Here is a 26,960-nt window from a genome sequence, read left to right as displayed (position 1 = left end):
GAATCAGTCAATAAAATTGTGCCTCTGTTCACTTTCTCTGAAGCATCAGGCACTGGCCACTATCAGAAGCCAGGATATCGGGCTACATGGACCATTGGTCTGACCCAGCATGGCCATTCTTGTGTTCTTAGTGATCTTGCCAGCCGATAAGATACCTGAACTGTCCCTGCAGTCAGCTTGGTGACCCTTCTGTAATTCAGACAGAGCTCATGTTTAGCATGGAGATGGGAGTTTACTGCCCATGAGGCAAATTTCAAAACACCTTTGTGTATCTCTTTGCATCCAGCCTTTGCAACCTTAGGGACTGTGAGATAAGTGAAGTCTATCAGATCTCAGCCAGATACTAACTGAGTAAGGCTTTTTAAAGTATTTTGTATTACAGCATTACTGAGTTATTAAAAGAATATCATCTGTAATTTTTTTAAACACTTTTTGGAAAAAATAGTCTGAAATTATTGTTGCGACTGTTCGTGGGACAGAAACCTCAGACAGGCTTTTCCTATGAGACAAGCCTTTGAGTCCTGGCCTGCGAAATAACAAGTCTGAGTCTGCCCCCAGTTGCCATGAAACTAGAAAATCCTCACAGTGAGTGGAGGTGAACAAGGCTATATTTAGAATCCCTTTTCCAGTCAAGAGTTGGTAATCCATTTCACCATATAAATAAAAAATATGGATTGACTATTTCCTGTAAAGTGACTCCTAACGAAATGATCTTCCATTGACAGGTTTGGTAAGTTTCAATGGAACAACTTTAGAGCAGAAATTTCTTAAATTAAAGAGCTTGCCAAAGTTCTTAATAAGCATTATCACATTAGATTGGAGCAATTACTACCTAAACCAGCGGTGGGCAACCTGCGGCCCACACGCGGACTGTCAGGGTAATCCACTAGTGAGCCACGAGACAGCACTGAGAGCTGCAGCAGCTGTGCCTGTGGATGGTCAATGTAAACAAACTGTCTCACGGCCTACCAGCAGATTACCCTGACAGGCTGCGTGCAGCCCACAGACTGCCCATCATTGACCTAAACTGTCAAGTCCGGTTTTGCCACCATTTGCCAAAAGGTCAAACCAAGGCCTTTGGAACAGAGTACAGTATTACAGAATGATCAAGAACCTTAAAAAAAAACAGCCCGTAAACCCAAATGAAGAAAAACCCCAGATAATAAAAATATAATGTTTACATTCCATTTCAAGAGTTGCCAAATTACTTCTACAAAAGATTAGATCTATTCATAGAATCATAAACTTTAAGGTCAGAAGGGACCATTATGATCATCTAGTCTGACCTCCTGCACAACGCAGGCCACAGAATCTCACCCACCCACTCCTGTATCAAACCTGTGTCTGAGCCATTGAAGTCCTCAAATCACAGTTTAAAGACTTCAAGGTGCATAGAATCTTTCAACAAGTGACCCGTGTCCTACGTTGCAGAGGAAGGCGAAAAAACCCCAGGGCTTCTGCCAACCTGCCCCGGAGGAAAATTCCTTCTCAACCCCAAGCATGGCGATCAGCTAAACCCTGAGCATGTGGGCATGACTCATCAGCCAGACATCCAGGAAAGAATTCTCTGTAGTGACTCAGATCCCACCCTATCTAACATCCCATCCTATCTAACATCCCATCACAAGCCATTGGGCAGATTTACTGCTCGTAGTCAAAGTTTTTTGCCAAATTAATTGCCAAAATTAGGCTATCCCATTATACCATCTCCTCCATAAACTTATCAAGCTTACTCTTGAAGCCAGATATGTCTTTTGCCCCCTCTTCTCCCCTTAGAAGGCTGTTCCAGAACTTCACTTCATCTAATGTCAAGTCTAGACTTCCTATAGCCAGTTTATATCCATTTGCTTTTGTGTCCACATTGGTACTGAGCTTAAATAATTCCTCTCCCGCCCTGGTATTTAATCCTCTGATTTATTTACAGAGAGAGATCATATCTCCCCTCAGCCTTCTTTTGATTAGGCTAAACAAGCCAAGCTCTTTCAGTCTCCTTTCATATGACAGGTTTTCGATTCCTCGGATCATCCTAGTAGCCCTTCTCTGAACCTGCTCCAGTTTGAATTCACCCTTCTTAAACATGGGAGACCAGAATTGCACACAGTATTCCAGATGAGGTCTCACCAGTGCCTAGTATAACGGTACTAACACTTCCTTATCTCTACTGGAAATAACTCACCTGATGCATCCTAAGACCGCATTAGCTTTTTTTCATGGCCATATCACATTGGCAGCTCTTAGTCATTCTATGATCAACTAATACTCTGAGGTCCTTCTCTTCCTCTGTTACTTCCAACTGATGCCTCCCCATCTTATAACAATAGCTCCTGTTATTAATCCTTAAATGTATGACCTTGCACTTTTCACTATTTAATTTCATCCTATTACTATTAATAGTACGGTTCTATAGCCATATAAATAAGAAGAAAATGAAGAAAGAAGACGTGGGAGTGCTAAACACTGAGGATGGAGTGGAGGTTAAGCATAATCTAGGCATGGTCCAATATCTAAACAAATACTTTGCCTCAGTCTTTAATGAGGCTAATGGGGAGCTTAGGGATAATGGTAGGATGACAAATGGGAATGAGGATATGGAGGTAGATATTACCACATCTGAGGTAGAAGCCAAACTTGAACAGCTTAATGGGACGAAATCAGGGGGCCCAGATAATCTTCATCCAAGAATATTAAAGGACTTGGCACATGAAATTGCAAGCCCATTAGCAAGAATTTTTAATTAATCTGTAAACTCAGGGGTTGTACCGTATGACTGGAGAACCTTACTATTACTCCAGTTTACAAGGTCATCCAGATCTTCCTGTATGATATCCTGGTCCTTCTCTCTATTGGCAATACCTCCCAGCTTTGTCTCATCTGCAAATTTTATTAGCACATTCCCACCTTTTGTGCCAAGGTCAGTAATAAAAAAATTAAATAAGATTGGTCCCAAAACAGATCCTTGAGGAACTCCACTAGTAACCTCCCTCCAGCCTGACAGTTCAACTTTCAATAGGACCAGGTCCTTATCCACCTTTCAATTTTCATATTGATCCCCATCTTTTCCAATTTAGATAATAATTTCCCATGTGAAACCACATCAAATGACATACAGAAATCAAGGTAAATTAGTTGCACTGCATTTCCTTTGTCTAAAAAACCCATTACCTTCTCAAAGAAGGAGATCAGGTTGGTTTGGCACGATCTACCTTTTGTAAAACCATGTTGTATTTTGTCCCAATTACTACTGACCTCAATGTCCTTGACTACTTTTTCCTTCAAAATTTCTTCCAAGACCTTGCATACTACAGATGTCAAACTGACAGGCCTGCAGTTGCCCGGATCACATTTTCCCCCACTTTCTTAAAGATAGGAACTATGTTAGCAATTCTCCAGTCATAGGGAAAGGTTCTTTAGTTTTGGGGGTCTGCTAGCAAAATTAAGATTACTCTGTTACTCTTAAAACTGAACTCTTGTATTCCAACATGGGGGAAACAACTCTGCCAATTTTTCATGACTCACTAGCTAAGGACAACGTTAACATATCAGTAAAAGGGAAATAGGTGACTGTGGCAGTATTCCTATAGTACTGAAGCGCAAGATTATCTAAACCTGTGGATTTGTTTACTCTGTGTGTGTGTGTTTGTGTGTGTGTGTTTATAAAGGTATAACTAGAGAGAGGAATATAGTGCCAAATTATGATTCATATTGCTTGAGGCCACATTTGAACATGACAGCTATTAAGGTTGGCTTTAAAGTACAATATTTGTCCATATTCTTGTATTTAAGACCAAATAAATGTATCATGATAGATCCGATTACCATGCATTGCAGAAGAAAGAGGTACACACACTACTCACTCCTGCATAACTCAGGATCAGGTTTTTAGTCCTATATCCAAAACGATTCTGTTCGAAAGTTTTATTTTTTCCACTGTCTAGTTTAACTGGGGGTAGGTTTTGCTCACTTTCAAAGGGAACACACTCCATTTTTTAAAAGACAAAAGCATAGGAGCACTCTGAGAAGAATCAGTGTACACTACTAGCTCACATTCAACACTGCTTGGTTGTAAAGGTTTGTTTGTTTGTTTGTTTGTTTGTTTGTTTGTTTGTTTGTTTGTTTGTAAGGGGCGGGGTGTTACAAAACAAATGTTTCCTAGCTGATCATCCCCAATTCAAATGATTTGTTAGAACAATCTACAAAATTCCATAAACTGCTCATTCACTAATGGTTGCCCGATACTGAACACTGACCCAATTCTAAAACCTTAGGCAAGCTGTCTCAAATGCACAAAGGGACTAAGGTGCCTACGCCCCAGATTTAGACACCTAAATAGCAGATTTGAGCACCACTATGATCCACAAAACCCCTGCTCAACTGCTGCCTAACCCTAGAGGCACTTAAACTCAGTGAGTGCTTACATTTCTGCAGGTACCTATGTTTCTGCCTCTGGGCATATGTACTGCTGCTTCCCTCAGGGTGCCTGGATACCTCTGTCACACTTACGCCTCAATGCGATGGTCAAACCAGGAGGAGACAAGGGTGGAGCGAATCCTTTCTTGTCTGTGGGACCTGGTCTGGTAGGTGTGCTCAGAGCACGCCTACTGCCATATAAAAAAAAGCCAGGAGGAAGAGGAGGCATGCCTTATAATCTTCAGCCCAGTGGCTTGGGTCTCAGCCAGGATGTGGAAGACCCTAGTTCAATACCTCCCCGCAACACTCGCCTGGTGAGGAGCAGGAATTTAAAGGGGGTCTTCTGAGCATTGCAACGCCTAACTCCCTTTCTAGATCTGGGCACACGAACAGTCCCAGTCACTGAAATCATACAGCTGAAGCCAATGTTACCATTTATGTGGATAAGGGGTTGCAATATCAGGCAATTCAATAGTATATACACAAACATATTAAATGCATATACAGGAAGTTATGTCCACATATGAACTGAATACTGTCTTCCTCAACCACAAATTACAGATAGAATCTAAAAGCATTTCCATTATTAAAATCATTTGTAAGGTATCCCTCTGCTAAGCCTTAAACATTCCATCTGGGTTGGCACTTCCATATAAAAAAATTTCTCCAGGGAGGGGTGGAAATAGTCAAGGAAAGTGAGGAAGGAAATTCCATTTGTTTACTGTATTACTGAGAACGTTGTCTACATGAACAATTCATTTGCAACAAGCTAGAGTGTGAATGCTGCCCCCACTAGTCAGCGGTGGACTAGATCAAAGTACATTAACGAACTGTTAATGTGCGGGACTAGGGGTCCACATGGACAATTAGTCCACGGCAGACTAGAGCTGCTGTAAATCAGCACAGCTCCATTGAAGCTGATGGAGCTAACTCAATTTACACAAGCTGAGGATGTGTCCCAGGAAGTTTAACAATTCATTACATTTGCCAAAGGATAGTAGAAAGAACTAATAGAAAATGAATTGCAAATTATGAAATGGCACTAGGAAGAGCGTGCCTTGTATACCATTCTAGCATTTTTGGGCCTTGTCAGATCTATTCTATGCCATACTGCATTGCCATTCTGTATCTGGTTCTTTTATCTGAAGCTTTCTTTCACAGGGTACTTACTATTCGGCTTTTTCATAAGTTGCTTATATTTTTACAGAGTTAAACTCTAAAGAAATCAGTTGGAGTGAAACTTTAATACCTCCAAGAATCACTCCCTTGCTCTCAGCAAATATCTGTGCAAGCCACTGGCAGAGTGTCTCATTCTCCTCTAGAGCTGAACCACATTGAGTGTAATTATCTACTACTGCTCTGAGTTATTCAATTAGCTCACGTGGCAGAGGTCTGTGTGGGTGGACCTAAAGGTTCTAACCTATTGGTGACCATATGGGTGTCAATATGATGCCACATAATGAATTTCGGGGGGGCGGGGCGGGGGGGTTCCAGATTGCTTTATAAAATCTCGGCAAATATACACAAAAAACTAATACAAGCAACATTTTTAAGTTGAAAAATAAAGCACTCAAAAATTAGGAAATGCCATAATTAAGATGTTGTGGCAACCATATTCAGCCCCCTTCTATGCATGCATTATGATACTCTCTTTAATTATATGGCCACATATTTTTCTCACTGGACCCCAGCCCATTCAGGGCACAAAATGGAGATCCTCACTTATGAGCAGCTATGCAATATTTTGTTGTCTTCTCAGTGTTCAAAGTGTGGCCACACCCTTATTACTGAACGCTATTCAAACCCTGGTTCTGAAGACAAAATTATTAATTTCTTCATGGGCTTTTTTATGGCACTCATCAGTATTGTATCTGAGTGCTTCAGAAACACTAATTTATTTTACAACCTGCCGTGGAACGAAGGGGATTAATGCCCACATTTTAGAGAAGGGGAACTAATCACAAAGAGATTAAGGTCAGAAGTAAGTCAATCGTTTTGGATGCCGAACTTGAGACACCCAGCACCTGATTTTTCACATTACTTAGCATTGCATATCACTTTATATGTTAAAAGAACAGATCCCATTGACTTCAACTGCAGTTATGAGTGCTCAGTGCTTCTGCAAATCAGATGTCAGGGTCTCAAATCAGGCACCAGAAAAATGAGAAATAAACAATTAGTGACCACCTATAAAACAAACTGGTTTAAGTGACTCATCTAGCATCTCTCAGAAAATCTGTAGCAGAGGCAGGGATATAATCCAATTTTCCAGGGAAACATTCAACTGCTGTAACCATGAAACGATCCTTTTTCTTTCTGCAGTCTCCTGCCTCATTCGCTACACACCTGCCAACTTCTGGAACAAATGAAGCAGTGAGCCAACAGACAACATTCTCCTTCACTGCACCACCCTGATTCATCCCCATAGGTCCACTTTGTGCACTGAATGAGACAGGGGACCTGTGAAAAAAATATCGTGTAATCCAGACCATATCACAATGCATACACATAAGTGGGATGAATTCAGGTTGGACAGGCAAAACTTTAAATCTTACATTTCCTAACTTCTGAATGCTTCACTTTGCAACCTTAATAATGGCCTTTTAACAGTTTTCTGTGTCTACTATTATATAAAATACTACATACATTTAGAATTATGGAGGTATAATTCCATTTTATCTTTCTGGTGACTACACAAAGTTCGTGATTTGTCCTTGTGGTTAGCATACTTTCACTAGCAAGTCCTGACACTGAAGTATCATTCCATAATCCATTTGGGGAGGGATAGCTCAGTGGTTTGAGCATTGGCCCCCCCCTAAACCCAGAGTTGTGAGTTCAATCCTTGAGGGGGCCACTTAGGGATCTGGGGCAAAAATTGGTCCTGTTAGTGAAGGCAGGGGGCTGGACTCGATGACCTTTCAAGGTCCCTTCCAGTTCTAGGAGACTGGTATATCTCCAATTATTATTGTTTGATATTCTATATATGAATCACATGCAGTGACCCAGTTCAGTTTTGCTATTTTAGACAAATATTTCCCTTTGCTTGTATGTCTAGCAAATTCACTCTCCTCCTTCAACCCACTCCACAAAAATCACTTATTTTAGCTAGGTTTACTCAGGCACTTCCCATTGCTACTTTCCAGTCTGACTATGACTAAAGTTTAAAAATAGTTTAAAATTATATAATCATTATGAACCTAGAATTGTTCGCACAACATCATTGACTTGCGCACTGCCACATTCTACCCTCCAACGAGCCAATATTTATTTACAGTAAATACAACATCACCATACTATAATGTCAGTGCTGCACAGCAGATACCTTGGTTTCCTGGTATGCCTGTTTGATACACACCCTCACACCATACAGCTACAGATTTGATCCACCGGTCATTGAGAAACACTGCTCTTGGGGAATATCCAGATAGCTGATTATGTCTCTGGCAAAAGCAGCAAAATGGGGATGGGAGTAGGCTGAGAATCTGATCCCTTTTCTTAGGTATTATACTTAGGATGCATCTATCATCTATTGAAAAATTATAGATTAATTCAAACATTTGCCACCCAGAGTATTTGCAATATTTCTTATTTTAAGATAGGGAATGCTGTCACAAAAGTAAATATAGCTGTAGAGAAAATGCTCTTTTTTGGCAGCAATTGTACTTAAATAATAAATATAATTACTCTTTACTGATGAATCCCATAACTGATAGTACTTCATCTTTATTTTCATCCTGTTACAAAAAGTGTTTCCTGTTTTATTAATACATTCTGTTTGCATTAATATCTTTCTTCAGTGAGCTTAACAGTCAGACATATAGCCGTCCAACTAGTCTGGTATAGCAAGATCTATTAAAACAGATCTCTGACTTCTACCAAAAGCCAACACTGATACAGAATGAACTCTCATGAACAAAGCTATGTTTTCTTAATAATAACAGTTGTATAAACATAAGGTCTTCTCAGTTAAAGGGAAACTAACATCAAAAAGCAGTAAAACATGGAATCCTAAACCCCTCTTTCTTTGAAGAAACGTTTGAAGAGAGGTGTTTCTAGTTATGGGTGAATGAAATGAGAATTCAGCTGCAACAAACGGACATCCAGTTCTATGAAAGACTAATTAGATCCATCTGAGAAGTTGTGTCTAAAACTGCTTCACATATTTCAAAGGAAAGCTCTAGTCTGTCTTTTGAGAAGACTACATCAAAACATTTAGTCACAGCTAACGCACATCTAGCCATTACAACAGCATTATTTTTATCAACCATGAAAACTACATTAAAGTAATGTTAATAGTCTTACTTACATTAAAAAAGCAAGCAAATTTAGAGCTAAGAAAACAACTCTAGGCTGAAATTACCCTACACTTCCCCCCCCATCCCATCCCCCCCCATCTCCATGTGCCTAGGAGTCAGAGATCCCGGACCTGAAGTATGATGCTGCATATCAAATGTGCTCATATATACTGAGACAACAGAATTAAAGTTGAAGCTTCAGCTAGGAGTTGCAGAGTTAATGCTGCTTTTGTGGATTTAAGCCAGGCTCTTAGTTTCGCCTGAAACTGCTGCTGCTGCTGAACCAGCAGGAGGAGCTCACAACATTTTTCATCTATTCATTCTACAAGATCATGGGCTTTTTTTTTTAAATAGTCCTGGATAGGATTCTGTGATGAAAAGAGAATCCAATGAATATTTTTCTTATGATTTGTTTTAGGAACCCTTAATTAATTATGTATGCTTTTTAATACAGAATCATAGTTGTACATGGCACACAAATGAATAAAAAAAGACAATGTCTTGGCCCACAAGGAGTTTACAATCTAATAACAAAAGACCATAAAAGAGAAAGGAAGAGGGTGGAGAGACAATAAACACTGCTCTACCAAAAGATAGGATTTCTGAAAAAACCAAATGGTATGTTATAGTTTCACACGTATTTTATTTAGATTTTACTTTACTTTTAATAATTTAAATACTTGTCATTAGTGGGTTATAAACCACACAGAATAGACTTAATAGTACATGTTATATCATAGAAACTCATCCTATGAAGCCACCAAGTTGGTAACCAAGTATATCAGCAGTCGCCAGCTTTCATTGGCTAAGAACTTAGAAACTGACTATTGGTAAGCTTATTCAACCTTATAAGAGACTATGCTTCCACATTTCATTTAAAAAGTTGATTCTAAGTTATGAAAGGAAAATAAGTGCCCCAAACTGAAATATTCTCTACATTGCTAAAGCATAAGCCATTCTAACATTTTTCAGACCTTTTTTCTTGTCTTTATTTTTAAACTTGTTCACAGTATGAGAGTTTCTGGGCCAGACTTCAGCTCACAGCAAGTTTTACAGAAGAGTTACAACTCCTTGAAAAATAGGGTTTATTGTAGAACTACAGTAATCATTGCTACAAAACTACTCTAAAATGGAGAACAAAATCTGTTACCAAAAATTATCAGATACACTAAACACATTTTTCTTGATTATCAACATTAACAGGTATTTCTTCTCAACTATTTATAAGGTATATAACTAGTATAGCAAATGTATATAAGCGTGTATGGACAAATATCATCTACATTAAAAAAATGTATGTCTTGTACCCAATTCCTTAATGTACCAATTTTACAAACTGGCATGTTATTTATGTAGCTAATGTACATAACAGCAAAATAGCACCTGATGCCCAAAGAAAGTCAGTATATATAATATAAGACATAAGATATAATCTGATACCAATATTTAATATGTTTTATTTCCTTATTGAGGAATACTCTAGAGGCACTGTTTAAAGACAAAGTAGAATAAGTACAGATTTTTTCCAAAACTGGACATGTATTGATTGGTCCAGAACAATCAGAAGCAACTGCTGAAGTGGAAGTCGTGTTTAACAAATTCTAACTACATTATGGTGACAGAGTTTTGAATACGGTGAACAAATAGTCATTGTCTTTCTTGAAATACTCAATAAATTAAAAGACTTAAGTATATAGCTGTGGTGCTAATGGTACAATTCTGAATTGGACTTGAGCAACCAGTTCTGAGAGGAGTGGAAAATGGTACTAGGATCAGCCTTAAGTGTGTCTTATTTACACCACAAATGGATGACAAAGAAGGAGGAAAATTAAGAAAGCAGTAAAATAGTTCAAAATATTGAAAGTTGGATGTTCAGCATGTCCAAAGAGAAATTCTAGAGAAATTAGAGGAAAAAAACATGATGACAGTTCCCTCCCCCACAAAATGCCACCCCTTCTTCAAACTCTGTCCCTCCATAAACAAAATGGTGGAGAGTAGATAAGAATAACTTCTCAATGAAACTCAATTTCATTCTTTTTAATTCCATCCTTTCTTTAAGCTATCCCCAAATGGCTGCAGGTGGGGGTAAGCAAACAGATGTATAAGAAAGCAGTATAACAAAAGATCCTTATAGCTATTACGCAAAGGGCATCCAAGAATCCTGCACTTCCAAGCTGAGCCACTGTGCATAATTTTGGACACAATATATAACAAGAATACTATTGAAGCAATGTAAGACCACCATGAATTTGTTACTAAATAATAGGTTTTATTGTGCGGTGAGAAGTAAAGTTAGGTTTGTACCCGTTAGAAAAAGAAGGAGAATTAAGGATCGGACTGAAATGCACACAGTTCAAGAAGGTGGATGAGAGAAATCAAGAGGACATCAGATTTTTTAAAAAGTTAAGATAAAGTTTAGTGGGACATTTCTGAATACAACAGATTTTTTCTATGTGGGATGGAACTTTCAAAAATTACTAAAGATAAAATAAATAAATAAATACACAAACATTGCTATCTTGCATACACACAAAAAAGGAGTCAGGTACTTTCAAGAAAAAACTCCTACAAACATTATATAGGCAGAAGACCAGGATGGTCAATTTTCATGCCAACAGAAGTTATGCTCTGATATACATTTTCGTTATCCAATTTATTTTGTATTAAGTTAATTATTTTATTTTAAAGCTGGTGCTGGACTACCCTAACTGAATTAAGAATTATATTTACAAACTTTGACTCTCAAGATACAAACTGACACCTAATGCCAAAAGAGGTATGAAACTAACAGTGGCAGAACAGTACTTCTATATATGAAGTAGTTTAAGTACACAGTAAAGTGTAATTACACATGCTAGGAACTAGAAATATTTTTATGAGAGCAATTTAAGCATCTGCAAAAACTGGTAATTGGGAGTGACACTCGGACAGTTGTGCACCTACTGTGACTGTGAACTTAGGTGCATGACTGCTCAAGTAAATTATCAACGTTTTGTAAAACGCAGGGAAAGTTTTTCTCCTTACAGTTGTAAACTGATCAGTTCTCCCTTGTGAAATGTACCTGACTCCTTCTACTTGTGCCCTCAAATGTGCTGTTTCCCTTCATTCAAACGAACAAAGGACTCTGTAATCAAAAAGAAAATTAGTGACAGGCAAAAGCCTATATTTATGTAAAGAACATATGTTAATTACCTTAAATTAACATTTTTTCCTTAAAATTCTTTTCTAACTATTACAGATTTTTGCCTATCACACCTACTGGTACATCCCTAACATTTTACTGTTGTGCCCTATTCACTGTGTATTACTATATGACTAATGCACATCTACCACATTGGCATTAATTATAAATTATATTATTAATAATACAGTCTAATTTCTTTGTATTCATTCTCTTAAATTAGATAATTTATTTTATAGTAGTGATGAGCAAACTGCGGCCCGTGGGCTGCAAGTTACCCACCACTGTTTTATAGAGACAGGTCTGGGAAACCTGTTACATATTTGCATAAATAGGAGGTGGACATGGAGGAAGCCATTAGTTATCTGAATATTTTACTGCACATATACTTGTATTTAATATATTAAATGTGGACTGGGGTACATATAACTAGTTTATGTAAAATTTACCTTTTATATTATACTATACCATTTTTTCATTTTTATAATAAATATTTTACAAATTTTGTAACAGCTGATACGATTTTCAGTAATTGTCAAGTATTTTTCCTTTCTTTAAGGATATTTTAAACAAAGGAAATATTTTCAAAATAATTAAAACATCAATTATATCCCTTAGTAACTGGATTTGCAGCAAATGAACATAGAATTACATCATACTTTTAATTAATTACATTTTTAAATTGAAACAACCATAATTAGTTACACATGCATACACTAACTAAATTCAGGCATACAGCTACTTAATTACAGCATATTGACAATATAGGATATAGTCAATTAATGACAACAGCATGTTGTCTACAGAATTGTATATTTTAATCACGACCATGCCTCCAGTTCACAAGATCAAATTCATCCACTTATTTTTATGCTCTCAATTAGGTCCATAGTAATAGCTTTGCTCTTGAAAATGTTAATGTGCATGCAACTACAACTGTACACCTAACTAGACATGCAACACATGGACATCTTGTTGAAAGATGTATGTAAGTTGTTCCTCCTAAAAAGCCATGCATTTAACATATTCATTAATATACCTGTCATTGTGCTGAACAAGTCCACCTACTCCCCACAGATATTCATTTCTATATCAATTTGCTTTTCTTAAATTTAGGAAATCATACAATACAATGCAAAAATGTAAGCCTATTTTAACAGTGATCAAAAAAGTAATCTGAACTGCTGTTAGCCATTTTATTGAGTGTTTTGATTTACACAGCTCCCCACTGGAAATAGATCAAGTTTCCATTTGCTAGAAACTACTTCACCTTGTTCATGCCACTTTGTTTTATAGCTTACATTTGACAGAACTACAGTGATAAGAAGCTACTCTGTAAATGAAAACATCTGGAAATTCTCTGTCAACTAAATGGAGAAGGTGATGTTAATTCAGGGGTGGGGAACCTACCACTCATGGGCCAGCACACAGCAAGTCTCCACACTGTGGGCCAGAAGCCCTGAAATCCTCCAGGGGGGTTGGAGCTGCAAGTGCCAGCTTGTTCCACTGCAGGGAGAAGCTGGGGTTGCCAGGCTATTAGAAGGCTGGTCAGCTCCATGCAGCTGCCAGAAGTGACCAGCATGTCTTTTTATATTTGTTTTATAATTGGAGATATACCAATCTCCTAGAACTGGAAGGGACCTTGAAAGATCATTGAGTCCAGCCCCCTGCCTTCACTAGTAAGACCAATTTTTGCCCCAGATCCCTAAGTGGCCCCCTCAAGGACTGAACTCACAACCCTGGGTTTAGCAGACCAATGCTCATACCACTGAGCTATCCCTCCCTGCTGTGGCCTCTAAGAGCAGGGGCGATCAAGGAAGCTCCATGCACTGCCACTATCCCTGCCCCCAGCGCCAGATCCACAGCTACCATTGGCCAGGAACTATGACCAATGGAAGCTGCAGAGGCGGTGCCCACGGGCGCACCACACAGAGCTCCTGGCTCCTCCGCCTAGGCGCTGGACATGGTGGCTGCTTCTGGGAGCAGTGCAGAGTCAGGGCAGGCAGGGAGACTACCTTAGCCCCGCTGCACGGTGAACCAGGAGCCGCTTGAGGTAAATGCTGCCTGGCTGAAGCCCACACTCTGAACCCCCTGCCCCAGGTCAGAACCCCCTTCCGCACCCGAACTCCCTCCCAGAGCCCGCACACACCCTCGCACCACATCCCCCTTCCCGAGGTTTGAACCCTCTTCTGCACCCAAACTTCCTCCCAGAGCTTGTACCCGGAACCACCTCTCGCACCCCAACCCCTTGCTCCAGTCCTGAGCCTGTTCCTGCATTCCAAAACCCTTGGCCCCAGCCTGGAGCCCACTTCTACACTCAAATCTCTCAGCCCCAGCCCCACCCCAGAGCCCACAGCCAGAACTCTCACTCTCTCCTGTACCCCAACCCCCTGCCCCAGCCCGAAGGCCCTCCCACACCCTGAACCCCTCATTTCTGGCCCCACCCCAGAGTCTAGGGGAAGCCCCAAGCCCCCGCATCCTCCCACGGGACTGGAGCCACAAGCGCCGGTTCGCCCCTCCATGGGGGGAAGCCCTGGGCCTCCATGCTTCTCCGCCCTCCATGGGGCTGTGTCTGGCCCACACTTGATTTCTTCTGTGGGTCAGTGACCTCTCATAGAAAAAAGGTTCCCCATCCCTGGGTTAAGTGGTGAGTAAGGTACCCACTATAGCAATGAAGAGCCCTAGAGGGAAGGGGTAAACATTCAAATATAATAAAGGAGAAAAAGTATTGCTAAGCTCAGAGAAATGCTGCAGAGCAGTTCTCAAATGCACTTTGAACACACTTTGAAAGATTAAAACAGAGTATCAGACACAAATTTTATATAAAATTGCCTTATGAAAAAGAGATTTTAAAAATATATATTGTAGCATACAGCATAGCTTCAAATCCTGTTAATATGACACAAGAATCTCAACCTACACAGCAAGAAAGGAACTGTAAATAGGCAACAAGGACTGTACACTCTTTTGGGCAGGGCCATATCTTTTAATCTGTTCTCTAAAGTACCTGGCATATTTCTGGGTACTGTAAAATACTAAACAACAAAAATGAGAAAGCAGCATGCTTTCTAACGTGCCATTCCTTACTGCTGATGTCCAACACTGGATTCACCCTTCATTTTTGTGAAGACAGTGAGTGTAGCCAAAAATAATAATAATAAAATCCTCCCCACCCTGCCAACATCTTTGCCATAACAAAGATTCTAATTCACCCTGCTCTCTGGCTTTCTAGTTCTGGAGATATTCATAACAGAAAGAAAGAAATACTGAACACTATTGAGGCAAGAAAAGAGAGTGGGTGGTAGAAGTGAAATGAGGACACTTACAATCATGTAATTATTTATCTTTCACTCTTTTGTTCATCACCAAACCCTTTACTTTGCAACAGGCAAATTATAGGGTGATGAATTCAATAAATTAAAGCTCAGAAGATCCTGGACCACTGTATTTAAATTCTCCCTTGTTTATATCTCTTAAATTTCTCTACCACTCTGCTATTACTCTTTATTATAAAATTTAACTAAATTATTTTACTCCACAAAGATTTCTGAGATGAAAGATTCTCACTAGGTATGACATTCACCCACAGTGCAAAGGTCAGCCCAAGGACCTCCACATCACTTATGCCCTACACAGCACCTATGCGGAGGGTCTCTTGGCAAAATGGCTGAATATGGCACTTCCTATTCACAGCTTCACAACAAAAGGGTCTTCACACTAGCTCTAAATAGTTTGAAGTTGAAGACCACGATAAAAGTAGCCCAGAGGCAGGCCACAGACCCACCCTTACGTGACTCCATTAGCCTCTGAAATACCCTGTGCACCTGGCCAGGACAGACTGCTGACACTATTCCAAATCCTGACTTAAAACAGCTGCAGTGATAGAGAGAATCTACTGAATCTGGATTCGGGGTGGATTTAGTCTTTCCAACCACTCTATGATGCATGTGGAGTGGATTTCACCCCTCACCAACAAAGCTGCATTGTTTCTTGGACTTGGTATGCTTCATGACTAGATTGTTCCATACATCAGAAGGAATAATATTTGAGTCCAAACTGAATAAACAAAAATACTCTAGTTTTATTACACTGTGCTGGTGTATGGAAGGTTTTAAAACTGATGTTGGTAATCATGATGATAAAACAATTTCTTGATAATGAAAAATATTACATAACTGATAGGAAAACTAAGAGCTGGAGTATGGAGATTTTGTCTTTCAAAGATCAAAGTATGATGAGCAGCCAATTCACAGATTCTTCTGGCAATCAATATAAAAGGATAAAGCAATAAAGTGAAGAAAACAGAAACAGTGATGTTTTCATGAGTTAAGTTAGTGAGTTCATGTTGCACAAGAGAACAGATCTCATTAAGGTAACCAAGATTTTAAACAAACCAACCTGAGTATAAAATTTCTGAACAATTAAAGTGCATGTAGATGAACTGACATCAGGATAATGCCTGATACCAGAAAACTGAACTAAATGTATTTTGCACAAATTGGTTAAGTATTGGAGTGGCTGCAGGATAATGGGGGAGACTGAGTTTCATTTATTTGTAAAACACCTTAATCCACTTATTTTCCAGCACCTATTCTAGGCACAAGCAGCAGGAAATTCTCTTTACTTCTGTAGTATTTTATAGACCTGAAGTGATCACTGCAAGCTTGTGAGCCCTTCGGCAGGTAAGTTCTGGGAAGCCATGGCACTCAGTTTTTAGGCCAGGCTGCAATAAGGAAGTTCTGTTCTGAGTAAGCTGCACAGAAAGACAAGTTTAAAAAATTCAACAAATTAAAAAACATGAACAATAAATATTATTGTTGCTTGACACTGAACAATATTTTTTATTACTCATGATAACAGTAAGAGAAAAAACTATAAAGATGTTCCATGGATCAAATGGTGCTGGGAAGATGATCCCTTCAGTGATCACTGAATTATCCAACTGAACAATTGATTCAGCTACCTCTGTCACAAACGATGAGGGCATCCATCCCACAAAGTCAGCATCCCTGATCACATCAGTGCAACAGAGAAGAGTAAAACTAAAAGTTCAACATGTGGCTTGTATTTGTTTTTTCACATTCTAGGTGAAAAATCTGACTGGAAAAAGTCAATGCAGTTGGGCTCTGCATTTTCCATAGTACATTACATCCGATTCTCGGGAACAGGACTTCTCTGCCCTTTCAATTTTTCTTGTTTAAAGTTTTAAGAGGGTTTTGTCTTCTCATCGCAATTTTTAAAAATAATGTTTCAGAAGGTTTTGATTTGATCATTTTTATTACAGTGACCCATGAACCACGACAAGGTAGGTGAGGATAAAAAGATTTGACAAAAAATTATAAACACAGAATGATGTGTCATTCTTTAATTATTCAGTAACCTGATCTTATCATGGTCTTGGTGTTGACTAATGGTTACCTTTTGCTTTACAATCTCCAGGGTTGGGTTTTATTTTCTAGTATATTTACACCCAGCAAAGTTTAGGTCAGATGCAGCCTTTGGTCATCTATGGAATTCACCTATCTCATCCAACTTCCAGTTAGGTTGGTTAAGGTACAAAGAAATAAAGTATCTTATCCAAGGTACACAGCAAATTATTGGCCAGCCTAGAATTAGAACCCAGAAAGCTACTGGCTCTCAGTCCATTTGGTTGAACCTCTAGACTGCACGGGATCCAATTACTCCTCTCTCTCCCCCTTATGTATTTCATTTTATTACATATTGGCCAGTGACACTGTATGGGGATGCCCATGAGGGCTCCTGCCTGCTTCACTGCAACACAACCTGAGGGAAAAGTAGCAGCATGCTGCCTAGGATGCTGGGACAAGGGCTGGAGGCCCCATGGCCATCCTGTTCTGCCTTGCTGGAACTCTGTGGAGCAGTACTTTCCTGTTGCCCTGCCCCTCAGCCTCTCTCTCTCAGGCAAAGTGACATGAAATGATAATACATTCCTTTAAGCTACAATTTAAGTATTGAAAATAAGTTTACTTTTAAGTTACTTATTCTTACTAGACCATACTCTGTACCCTTTGATTATGATGGTGGCGCTGTCTTTTTAACTGCATGTAGAATCAGAGAGTCCATGACAAGCTGGACCTAAAATCTGGGTTCACTGTGCTGCAACAGACTCGGAATTCTGGAGCAGCTTCACTTAAATTAAAATATTGATGGTTTTATTGTATTATTTTTCATAGTTAATTCAATTAGTACAACTCCTCCTGTGTTATTTATTTTGATATTAAATTCCATTTATTTTAGACTGTCAAAACATTTTCACTTTTTGATATGTTGCTGTTTTTGGCATTGAAAAGCTGGAGGTTTTGGCAGCCGGCTAGTGGACAGCTGGGGAGACCGTTTTTGATTGTGGGATATGCACATGTGCTTTTTTTCCTGCTAAAACTGCTAAAAATAATACTGGCATTTAAATTGTCCTCTTCAGTTTTTATATGTTTGAGACGAACAGGGCAGTTTACACCTCTCAAGCTACCAGGCTTTGTCCAGACTCTAGAAGGTAACACTTGGTGTTTTCAAGGTTATCTTTATAACTACAAGTGGCAGAAGCATAATTCTGGTTTTAAAGGCCTTTTGCACACAAACTTTCACCTAACTAATGGTGTGTTTTTAAACTAGTGCAAGTTTGCATGTAAACTGTCTTATTTTGCTTTCGCTCAATTTATTACTTTTTTAAACCAGATGAAACTAAACTGAAATAAGACCCTCAAACAAAAACAATATAAATTTGCACCAAATTAATTAATTGGGTTAAAAAAAACACTCTTAGTTATCCAAAGGAAAATGTGTGTAAAGACAAAACCTTAGAACCTGCTCCACAATTCCCCATTAAGGGTGACTCCCACAGCTATCGAACAATGGAATGCACAAGATTCTGAGAACTGTACTCTTTAAGGAGTTTATGGAATTTTTCAGATGGGCATTAACCAGGCACTAGTCAGGATTCGGAGCTACTTTCTTCTTCGCACAATAAATAAGGCTATGATTATGTCACAGAAGCCACAGAATTCATGACTTCCAGCAACCTCTGCGACAATGGGGGCCCCCGCAACTGACTGGTCGTATTGTAGTATGAAAACCTGCTATCTGACTGAATTTGCTAGTTACAGTGTACTGAGCATGCTCACACAAACTGAGCATGCTCAGCAACACTTGATGAAGTCAGTATCAGGACACCCCTGCAGCAGCCCAGCCTTTGCTGGCGACACTCCTTCAGCTGAAGTTGCGGGACCCCCTGCAACTGACCGGCTGCTGGCGAGGACCCCTGAGCTCCCCAGCCGCAGCTGCTGGCAGGGCCCCCCCCCCTGCAGTTGCTCTGCTGCTGCAAGCAGCTGGTCCCTTCCTCCCGCCCCACAGCTCCCAGCTGCCTCTGGCAGTGGCAGAGGCACCCCAGATCTGCTCAGTGGCTGCTGGAAGGGACCCACACACACACATCTCCCCAGTTGCCGCTAGTGGTATCGAGGGGAGCCCCTGTAACTGACCAGCCACCGGCAGGGATCACTGAACTGCTCAGTAGCTGTGGTAGAAGGACCCCGGAGCTGCTCAGTGGCCGCAAGCTGGGAGGCCCCCTGCAGCTGCTCAGCTGCCGCAAGCAGCCACACCCCCTAAAATCTGACTAGTTTTAAGTTAAAATCATTACATCTTTGCTCTTTTTTAAGAGAACTTTTAAACAAAGCAAAAGTAAAACAACTTGAGAAAGCTGTATTCATGACATGAAATACTTAAATTGGGATTTTCTGAGGAGCTGCATTAATTTGAAGTTCTTTTGAAAATACCAGCCTTAAAACTTTAACAGACTTCATGTAAGTGCTGTCCATTCTTAAAACTCTCAGGTTAGCTTTGAAATCAGCACTGCAGAATTATAAAAACAATTTCCCCTATGAATTTTTTCCCCAACTCTCCAAGTTAACCTACCTCTGATTTAGCTTGATTTTATTTCATCATCATCCGTGGTTCCACCATAATCCTAATATAATGTAATGCTTTATGTCTTTCACTCTTAAATATCACAAGATGAAAGAAATTATTTAGCAAGTTTTCTAAAAGCTAAATCACATACATTTGTGCATCTGAAGCAAATGGTTTCCAGACACAAAATGAAGTGTCAGCATATTGTGGCTAATTACTGTATTTGCACCCTCAGTTTTAATAGTAGCTTGCTACTGTCATCCCGATTATGCATTTTTCCTGGTTTATTTGTTTAAATTGCAATTTAAGATACTAGTAAAAATCAATTTCTTGCTCTCAAATACCTCTTGTGGCACAGCATAAAAGCTCACTTCTAAGTAAGGCATTAAACAACAATTTTATTAATTAGAAAACAAATGTAAGAAGAAAGTAGAATACAAAAATGTTTCATTGACTTTAGACTGTAGATAAATCCCTGTACGGGAAATGTATGACTTAATTAGCATATGGAGGATGGTATTCTAATTCACAGCAAGGCCTCCTGCAGCAGATGAAACAAATGTGTAACTGTGCTAGCGCACTGAACAGATGAGAGATCTGTAACACAAATCAAGAATAATATATACACTGACTCAATGCCTCACATTTCTTAGAAAATTAGCAAAACTTACAGAGAACGTTGACCCATTGTTTGAAACTGTAACAGAGTAAGTTCCGTCTCCTAGCTGTATCGACAGCTCCCAGTTGTTCAGATCCAGCTTAGCAAGAGAAATTCTAAAGCAAGGAATGGAAAAAATATTTTAACAACATTTTCAGGTTGTCCCCATTTTTAATCACATGAACTTCTTTCATAGGGTCTCCATAAAGGATTTTAAACATCATTAACCCTATTCACATAGTCAGGAAGCATGTTTGGGAAAACTACCAGATACCCTTTTTTTTTGTCCATTATGGCACATAAGGAGAAAACTTTTTAGCAGAGAAGCCTTTTGAGATATTTTCTGCTTTGCCTTGACACCTTGTGTCACTGAAGTATACTGACAAAAGTTGAGGAGAATCCCAAAATCCAGCCATCGTTGGTTGTGAGGATATTGCAAATAGCGAAAAACAGATGAGGAGAGGGAGGGAAGGAAGGAAGGAAGGAAGAAGAGTGGCACTTGAAAAAATAAAAAGACTACTTGGAACTTCAAGAGCAAAGTGGTTCACCGTCACCTTCACATGATAATCACATGTCACATGATAATCACCTTCACAAAAAACCTAAGTTAAAGGCCAGTTAGACACAAAAGCATGCAAATCCAGCCAAAGGAATAATATGCATACATAATTTTTAACAATATATGTATTTTATACTTTGACAGATCTCTGTAGATACAATAAACTGAAGATATTTACATGCCAGGATTTGACATCAGAGTTCTACATTCTTCCCATAACAGTCTATGACCTCACAAACTTAAGATAACCCAGGGAAGCGAACCTTTTATGTTACATCAAGGTGGTCCACTACACTGTCCACATTTAACTCTTTCCTTAAAATTCAACCCTGCCGTCACAGTACAAAACGCTTGATAACTACTAGGCAGCTGAAGCACTGTATCCACAGCATACTATGCTAATTATAGAATCATACACATGTAAGGCTGGAAGGAATGGAAGTCTTTGCAGCCTCCTGAGCTGAGGCAGGACCAAGTAAATCTAGACCATCTCTCACAGGTGTTTGTCTGTTCTTAAAACCCTCCATTGACAGGAATACCACAACCTCCCTTTGAAGCCTACTCCAGAGCTTAACTATACCAATAGTTAGAAACATTTTCTAATTTCTAACCTAACCCTTCCTGCAGATTAAGCCCATCACTTCTCATCCTACCTTCAGCGGACAAGGAGAACAATAGATCATCATCCTTTGCAACAGCTAGGGTTGCCAAGCGTCCAGCCCGAGCACCGGCTCTGTACTTCCACTGGTCGGGAACTATAGCCAATGGGAGCTGCGGGGGCGGTGACTGTGGGTGAGAGCAGTGTGCAGAGCCTCCTGGCCCCCCATACCTAGGAGCCAGACCTGCTGGCCGCTTCCAGGACACAGTGCTGAGACAGGACAGGTGCACCTACTACATCCCAACCCCCTGTCTCAACCCACAGTCCCCTCCTGCATTCTGAATCCCTCAGCCCCACCTCTGAGCCTGAAGCCCCCTCCTGCATCCCAAACCCCTCGTCCCCAGCCCCAATCCAAAGCCCATACCCCAGCCAGAGCCCCTCACCCCCTCCCACATCCCAACCCTGACTCAATCTGCGAGTACCCTGCTGCATTCCGAATTCCTCGACCCCAACGTCCCTAGCCTAAAGCCCCCTCCTCCACCCCAACCCTTCATCCCCAGCCCCACCCCTAAGCCCGCACCCCCAGCTGGAGTCCTCACCCCCTCCTGCACCACAACCCCCTGCCCCAGCCTAGAGCCCCCTCTCACACCCTGAACCCATTTCCAGTCCCACTTCGCAGCCCTCACCCCCAGTTAGAGCCTCGCCCCCTCTCACACTCCAACCCCCTGCTCCCGCCCAGTGAAAGTGAGTGATTGGGAGGAACAGCGAGCCACTGAGGGTGCAGGAATGTAGTGAGTGGGGGGCAGGGCCTTGAGGAAGGGGCAGGGCTAGGGTGTTCGGTTTTGTACGCTTAGAAAGTTGGCAACCGTAATAACAGCCCTTAACATATTTAAGGCATATCAGGTTCCCACTCAGTCTTCTTTTCACAAGACTACACATGACTTAACCTTTAATTATAAATGTCCCACTGTTAACTTGAGTTGCCCCATCCGTTGTATTCACCTGTTATTGCTCACCATATCCTTAGGCCCCTGTCACCACCTCTTGGTGTGGTTTCTTGAAGGGTCTCAACTTCTTCTGAGCCAGCTTAATTTTCTCTCAGTCAGGTCAGTTCCTGGACCCTCACCTTCAATTAAGCCTGTCAACCCTTCACTTTTGGGGTTTGCAGTCTCTTTCAGTCTCCTGGATGTTTTCTTGGAGGCAGCCTGGTGCAGGGCTGTCACCACCTTACTATCCCAAGTCTTTCTGCCTCCCATTCCTTTTCTGCACTCTCCCCTTTACAGCAGGCCTTGTTTCCTCTACTGGAAACAAAACCATGCAGCTGTGTGTGCCTGCCTCCATGACTGGCAGCTGCGTGGGTTTGTGATCAAGCTGCTTGCTTGTAAACAGGAGAGACTCTTCTCCCCCCATCCACATTCAGTAAGGGGGTTGTAGATCACATTACAGCCCCCTACATGCAAAGACTCATCCAACTGCTTGTATTTCCACACTGAAAGAAGCTGAAGTGTGCAAGGTGGTGCTCCGCTTTGCATTTTTAAAAAGAAAAATTAATAGCATCTTATTTTTGCTCCAAAAGGCACATCCTTGATAAATAATCCAATCTTTTTTCTTCTAATTTTTTTATTTTTATTCTTGTATAATAATTTTACCTAGATAGCATTGGAATTCATTTTACGCAGGTACCTATTTTTCCTCATCCTCCTCATAAATACACATGCTCTTCATTATAAACACACAGACATATTACGTAAGCACATGGAACACATGATAGTATGATGTAGCATACAAGTTGTATCTTCAATTGTTTGAGGTGGCCACATTACTCAAAATCACTAGTCACTTTTGAAAATCTTGACCTTGGACTCAAAAGCATCCCCTCTCTAGTATTGCTAATATCCCAGTTATGCCAGGGTATCAGACGCCCATGAGTACAGCCACAGGCTCCCTCTTTCTATCACACTGTTGGTCAGCAGGGTGAATGCAGAGCCATGTCATGTATGAAGTTTGTTGCCAGGTGCAATTCTCTTGTTTCCTGAAACTGCAGGGTCCTTTTACAAAGGGACTTTTCCAGCTCTGTTAACTGGGTGCCCATGGGTTTGGAACAGTAGGCTGCAGCTGTACTGACTTGAGATGGATTTGGAAGTTAGCTTCTGAGAACCCCAAACCTTTTTACCTTTAGATTAACTTCCTTTCAAATGAGTCTTCTAGAGCCAGAGTGTCCTCCAGCAGGATGTAGTTTCTTCATACTCATATGGTTACTAAGTCCAACCTAAGGACAGCTTCCCAGACTTAGAAGGGAAGTCAAAGCTTCTACATTGCCTTGGAAATGGGAAGTTTCCATCAGGATAAGAAGAGGTTTCTTTGATGACATCTGAAAGGTCAGGTTGCGCTGGAAAACAATAATTCTTCTTGTTCACAGGCAAGGCTTTTTTCCCCTGTCTAGGAACTCCTCAGAGTCCTTTGATCTAGAGCTCTGGACACCTCAAGGTCTTTGGCCATTTGCTGAGAGCCTGGCTGTTCCTCTGAAAAATATTCACTGCTGGAGCAGAAGGAAGGTGGCTTTCTTCTCAACACTCAGGCTGTTTTAGATCTTCTGACTGGGCAGAGTATGTCAGGATAAGATGGACAGGCCTCCAATCTAGAAGCTATACCATGGAAAATATATCCTGAATTGATCCATGTGGTATAGCTGGAGTGAGACACCCTATGCTGAGGCTTGGAGTCAAAGGAAATCCTGGTGACAGTGGGAACAGGCCTGACTGTATAGGAGACAACTCAGCTGAATGAACTGGACAATGCTGAACGCCCAGGACCAAAGCTGTATAAAGAGGTGGACTGACCCAGGAATGGTGGTTTATCCTGGTCAGCCATGCAGAAGGCTCTGGCAGAGACTCCATCAGACTATTCCTAGCCCAAATAAAGGGTGGGGATTTGTGTTTTTTTTTTAAAAGATGGTTATTTGAAGCTGCTTGGAGATTTGGAATGCAAGACATAGCCCTGGGAAATGAGATAGCAGGCAGCGAATCAAATATGCATTTATCACATACTTCTGTGACTTGGCACACTGATATTGCTAATGTACTTGTGCGTGTACTTGTGTCTCTACCTATTTTAAAGGAAGTACATACCAATGCCATCAGATAAGGTTACACATGCATTTTCATTCTCGAGAGTCATTTTCAGAGGTTTGTAACTATATAAACTTTTCCATTTTAGGTTGAAATTTGATACATCTGTATCAGACCAAAAGCATTTCTGAAAGTGAACACCCCCCTCCACACACGCACTTTTACCATTATAAAATGTGTGAGACAACCTTTTTTCTGACCTGGGGCAAAAAGTTTCACAATCTTTCTTTGATGGAATTTAAACCCCACAATTCTTTGGGACTGGCAAAGGATTGTGGGACTAGGGGTATGTCTACACTACGGGATTATTCCAATTTTACAGAAACCATTTTTTTAAAACAGATCGTATAAAGTTGAGTGCACACGGCCACACTAAGCACATTAATTCGGTGGTATGCGTCCATGTATGGAGGCTAGCGACGATTTCCAGAGTGTTGCACTGTGGGTAGCTATCCCATAGCTATCCCATAGTTCCCGCAGTCTCCCCCACCCATTGGAATTCTGGGTTGAGATCCCAGTGCCTGATGGGGCAAAAAACATTGTCGCAGGTGGTTCTGGCTACAGCCTCACCCCTTCCTCCGTGCAAGTAGCAGACAACCGTTTCGTGCCTTTTTTCCTGGGTGAACTGTGCAGACGCCATAGCACGGCAAGCATGGACCCTGCTCAGCTCAAGACAGCAGTTATGGACGTTGTAAACACCTTGCGCATTCTTGTGAAGTCTATGCTGAACCAGGACTTGCAAAACCACGCAAGGAGGTGGCGGCTACGGCAGCGCGGCGATGAGAGTGATGAGGACATGGACACAGAATTCTCTCAAACTGCGGGCCCCTGTGCTTTGGAGATTCTGCTGGTAATGGGGCAGGTTCTAGCCATGGAATGCCGATTTTGGGGCTGTGAAACAAGCACAGACTGGTGGGACCACATAGTGTTGCAGGTGTCGGACGTGGCTGCGAAACGTTCGCATGCGTAAGGGCACTTTCATGGAACTTTGTGACTTGTTTCCCCTGCCTTAAAATGCCAGAATACCAAGATGAGAGCAGCCCTCACAGTTGAGAAGCGAGTGGCGATAGTCCTCTGGAAGCTTGCAATGCCAGACAGCTACCGGTCAGTCAAGAATCAATTTGGAGTGGGCAAATCTACTGTGGGGGCTGCTGTGATGCAAGTAGCCAAAGCAATCATTAAGCTGCTGCTACGAAAGGCAGTGACTCTGGGAGATGTGCAGGTCATAGTGGATGGCTTTGCTGCAATGGGATTCCATAACTGTGGTGGGGCGATAGATGGAACCCATACCCCTATATTGGCACCGGAGCATCAGAGCACCCAGTACATAAACCGAAAGGGGTATTTTTCTATGGTGCTGCAAGCACTGGTGGATCACAAAGGATGTTTCACCAGCATCCATGTAGGATAGCTGGGAAGGGTTCATGACGCTCGCATCTTCAGGAACACTACTCTGTTTAAACGGCTGCAGCAAGGGAATTACTTCCCAGACCAGAAAATAACAGTTGGGGATGTTAAAATGCCTGTAGTTATCCTGGGGGACCCAGCCTACCCCTTGATGCCATGGCTCATGACGCCATACACAGGCAGCCTGGACAGTAGTCAGAAGTTGTTCAACTACAGGCTGAGCAAGTGCAGAATGGTGGTAGAATGTACATTTGGCCGTTTAAAGGCGCGCTGGCGCACATTACTGACTCGCTCAGATCTCAGCCAAACCAATGTCCTCTTTGTTATTGCTGCTTGCTGTGTGCTCCACAATCTCTGTGAGAGTAAGGGGGAGACCTTTATGGTGGGGTGGGAGGCTCAGGCAAAACACCTGGCTGCTGATTACGCACAGCCAGACACCAGGGCGATTAGAAGAGCACACTAGGAAGCGGTGCGCATCAGAGAAGCTTTGAAAACCAGTTTCATCATGGGCCAGGGTACAGTGTGACTATTGTGTTTGTTCCTCCTTGATGAACCCCCGCCCGATTGACTCATTCCCTGAAAGCCACCCACCCTCCCCCTTCGATTACCGCTTGCTTCCTAAAGAAATAAAGTCACTCTCATTTAAAAATCATGTATTCTTTATTAATTAATTATAAAAAGAGGGAGAGACCTGACAAGGTAGCCCGGGTGGGGTTTGGGAGGAGGATAGGAAGGAAGGAAAAGGCCACTTAAAAAATAATGACAGCCTTTTGGTTGGACTGTCCACTGGGGTGGAATGAGCGGGTG

The 26,960-nt window shown here is 41.1% G+C and overlaps 1 protein-coding gene across 1 annotated transcript in view; it reads right to left on the bottom strand.

Annotated features, from left to right (window-relative positions):
- Nucleotides 1-26,960, bottom strand: part of PCCA (propionyl-CoA carboxylase subunit alpha) — a 430,643-nt gene that overhangs the window by 133,711 nt on the left and 269,972 nt on the right. The window contains 1 exon segment of the mRNA XM_030568083.1: nucleotides 20,475-20,577. Within this exon segment, the coding sequence (XP_030423943.1) occupies nucleotides 20,475-20,577 (103 nt within the window).

This window comes from Gopherus evgoodei, chromosome 1 (assembly GCF_007399415.2).
Source record: "Gopherus evgoodei ecotype Sinaloan lineage chromosome 1, rGopEvg1_v1.p, whole genome shotgun sequence".
NCBI lineage: Eukaryota > Metazoa > Chordata > Testudines > Testudinidae > Gopherus > Gopherus evgoodei.
The sequence above is the reverse complement of the archived record's forward strand: the minus strand, read 5'-3'. Positions and strand labels throughout refer to the sequence as shown.